Source organism: Belonocnema kinseyi, chromosome 9 (assembly GCF_010883055.1).
Source record: "Belonocnema kinseyi isolate 2016_QV_RU_SX_M_011 chromosome 9, B_treatae_v1, whole genome shotgun sequence".
NCBI lineage: Eukaryota > Metazoa > Arthropoda > Insecta > Hymenoptera > Cynipidae > Belonocnema > Belonocnema kinseyi.
Genome location: NC_046665.1, coordinates 58,791,768 through 58,794,932, shown reverse-complemented (window position 1 = coordinate 58,794,932; position 3,165 = coordinate 58,791,768). Strand labels below are relative to the sequence as shown.

Sequence of the window (3,165 nt, the reverse complement as noted above, 5' to 3'; positions counted from 1 at the left end):
TTATGGCATTGGAAAATTTTCTCTCCAGAAGTTCATACGATCCGACAAGTAGTCTCGATCAAGAGTCACAGATCCATCAGTATTGTTTTTAATATTACCAATCTGTAGAAAATGACCGTTTTTATTATAAGGAATCCAAAGATTAGGATCATCCATCTCATCAGATGTTGGTTTGCTAAATAACAAAAAAATACAACACTTAGTTAGCTTTAATAATATATTTAGGTTTTGAATAAAACTAACTTTTCCGTGTATATTAAATATAGTCTGGTTTACTATATTCACCCATTAATCGCAAATGATGTCCACAAATCTACCATTAAGTTGACGATACTCTCATCTTGCTTAGGGAAAGTTCCCTCAAAGCCTTTAGGAAAAAGGTACAAAAGTTCTTCCGCATGACCAACACCAATATTTTCAGTTACGTTGAAATCCATCGTCATCAGAGTTGTGTTTCCACGATAGCCAAATGAGTAAAAATAAATCGGACTTTTCACTGTTTTTACCATTTTATCGAGTAAGATCATTTGAGGATACAGAAATGTAGTGTCACCTCCAAATTTCGTGAAATTTTTCAGAAGCTGTGATAACATTTTTTACTTTAATTTAAATTTTACATCTCGTCAAATAAATGTTCGAAGAGATAAAAACTATTAATATTATTTTAAAAGTAAAGCATCTAAAAACAGATTCCACCATTTTTCTTCAATTTCCCTATTCTACTCTGTAAGAATTTTGAAGGATTTTCTCTTTCCTCCCCTGTCTTAGGAAACTTCTATTTTTTTACCTTTTTTTGGTCAATGCAAAATTAATTAATAGAACCTAATAATTAAATTCCACTACTTTTCGCTAAAATATCATTTTTCGGTTCAGAATTGATCACTTTCGGCCCTCATTTTTAGATAAAAATAAATAGTTTTTAGATGCCTTGAATTTGACTGAGAAATCATCTTTTTTATTGAAAACTTAACTATTTGGCTGTATTTTTTCACTGCATATAAAATTTTTTGACTAAAAATTGAACTATTCTTTCACTGAAAATTGAAATTTTATTATTTTTAAAATATGAAATGTTATATTTATCGTTAAGAGGTAACTCTTTTAATTCAAAATTTAACTATTTGGTTGCTTTTGAACCTGCTTGTTGAAAATTCATGAATTTTTTACAAAGATTTATCAGTTTTAATTGAAGATTCATCAGCTTCGCTTGATTATAAATATGGATTTGTAAGTATTTAATTCAAATTAAAAAAAAATTATTTGCAAGAATATTTTCTAAATTTTGCTGAAATTATGGATACCAACCTCATTTTCATTCATAGAAGTAATAGGTCTAGTAAAATAAAAATTCTGAACTAAGTTTCTGTACTTCGTCAAATCTGGCTTCATATAAAAATTGGATGTAAAATTTATGTATTCTTCCAAATATTCTACCATTGGAGTGCTTGGAAAATTGCCATAATATTCTGAATAAAATAAAATGTTTATAATGGTAAAAAAATGTTTTATTTTGTCCTCTAAGGGACTCTATTCTTATTCTAAAATAATGAGAGATATTTTGATCAATATACCACGTATATTTGTGAAATAAAAATAAAAATTTTATTATTTACCAAACGTAAAAATCAATCCTTCGTCGATAGTATTGCCAGTCAAAAAAGGAAGATCCTTCATTTTGTTTTTAGCCAGTAAGTTCAAAGGACTATCAGTTAAAATTGCATCATTTGATTCCATTTCATTTGTAGGTAACCATGGCATTTCCGAATATTCCTCGGTTGTATCTAGTACTGCGTCCATTATTTTTCGAACATTTTTGCTTTTTAAGCACTTTATTAGAATTTTGGAATTAATTCTTGGACAACCAACTTTTTTGGCAATATCAGTGATGAAAGGTTTAAATTGAGTGTTTTCTCGAAATCCCCAATTGCTCATCATACTGCCACTTTGAATAATGTATTGCTGGAAGAGGCCTACAAAACATGAGACCATTATTTACAAAAATGTAATGCCTGAATTTTTCTATGTGTAATTACTTTAAGAAACTGGTATCGTTTTATTATGAAGCAAGATATGAGATTAAGTTTTGCATAATCGTTATCATCGTTTCAAAGTTTCTCCTTAGGTTTTAATGGCTAAAATGTTTTTTTTTTATTACATACTTACTATTCCAAAAATTCCCTCAAATCAGGGGAAATAGTTGGATTTTTAGCGAAACTACAGGAAAAATAGGGGAATAATTTTTTTGTTTTCAATCAAATTAATCTAGCGAAAAATCGAAAGCTTTAAAAAAAATTTGACTTTCAAACTTAAATAATTGAACTTTTAAGCAAAAGAGACCAATTATATTAAAAAAAAATTAATATTTAGTAAAATAGTTGCATTTTTAACCAAAACAATATTTTTCAGTTTACAAAGAAAAACATTCTAAAAATTTCTGAATTTTCATGCCAAAAAGCGATTTTTCTACAAAAGAGTTGAATTTTCAACAAGAAAGTTATTCAATTATAATTAATTATAATTATTAAAATAACTTCTTATACTGGCAAAAAAATAGATTAATATTCTACTAAACTAGTTGAATTTTTCACCCAATTGCAATAACATAAAAGCATTTTCAACAAAAGTGTTGCATTTCATACTATTAATAAAAACTACCATAAGATATTAGTTTTCTACGAAAATATTATATTTTCCACCAAAATATTAATTTTCAACAAAAAGATTATTTTCCAATAAAACAGTTTCATCTTACCAGTAAGTTTAATTTTGTATCAACTTGTTCAATTTTTAACTGAAGCTGAACAAATTAAAAGTATTTTATACCAAACAGTTGCATTTTATATAAAGAAATTACCATAAAAGCTGAATTTTAAAATAAAAAGATGAATCACAACAAAAAATTAAATTTTCTTCCAAGTAGTTCAACTTTCAACCAAATAGCTGATTTTTCGATAAAAAAGGATGAATTGAAAAAAATCTATAGTGACTGATATTTAAACCAAAAAATATATAAATGTGTAATAAAAAGCAGTAGAACTTAACAAAAAATGACGAATTTTATATTACGAGGGTAGTTCAATAAGTCCTTAGAATGACCAACACATGGCGCGCGAATCGCTCCAAATCATCTGTTTTCAGTCAGCACCACTCTCGACTAGATATATG

General features: G+C 27.2%; 1 protein-coding gene across 1 annotated transcript in view; it reads right to left on the bottom strand.

Moving 5' to 3' along the window:
- The window catches only part of LOC117180556 (esterase FE4-like), a 14,938-nt gene continuing 11,773 nt past the window's right edge, over window positions 1–3,165 (bottom strand). The window contains exons 4-7 of the mRNA XM_033373051.1: window positions 1,614–1,970; window positions 1,306–1,466; window positions 286–581; window positions 1–175 (exon numbers count right to left, since the gene is read on the bottom strand). Coding sequence (XP_033228942.1) covers window positions 1–175; window positions 286–581; window positions 1,306–1,466; window positions 1,614–1,970 — 989 coding nt within the window. The remainder of the gene's footprint in view (window positions 176–285; window positions 582–1,305; window positions 1,467–1,613; window positions 1,971–3,165) is intronic.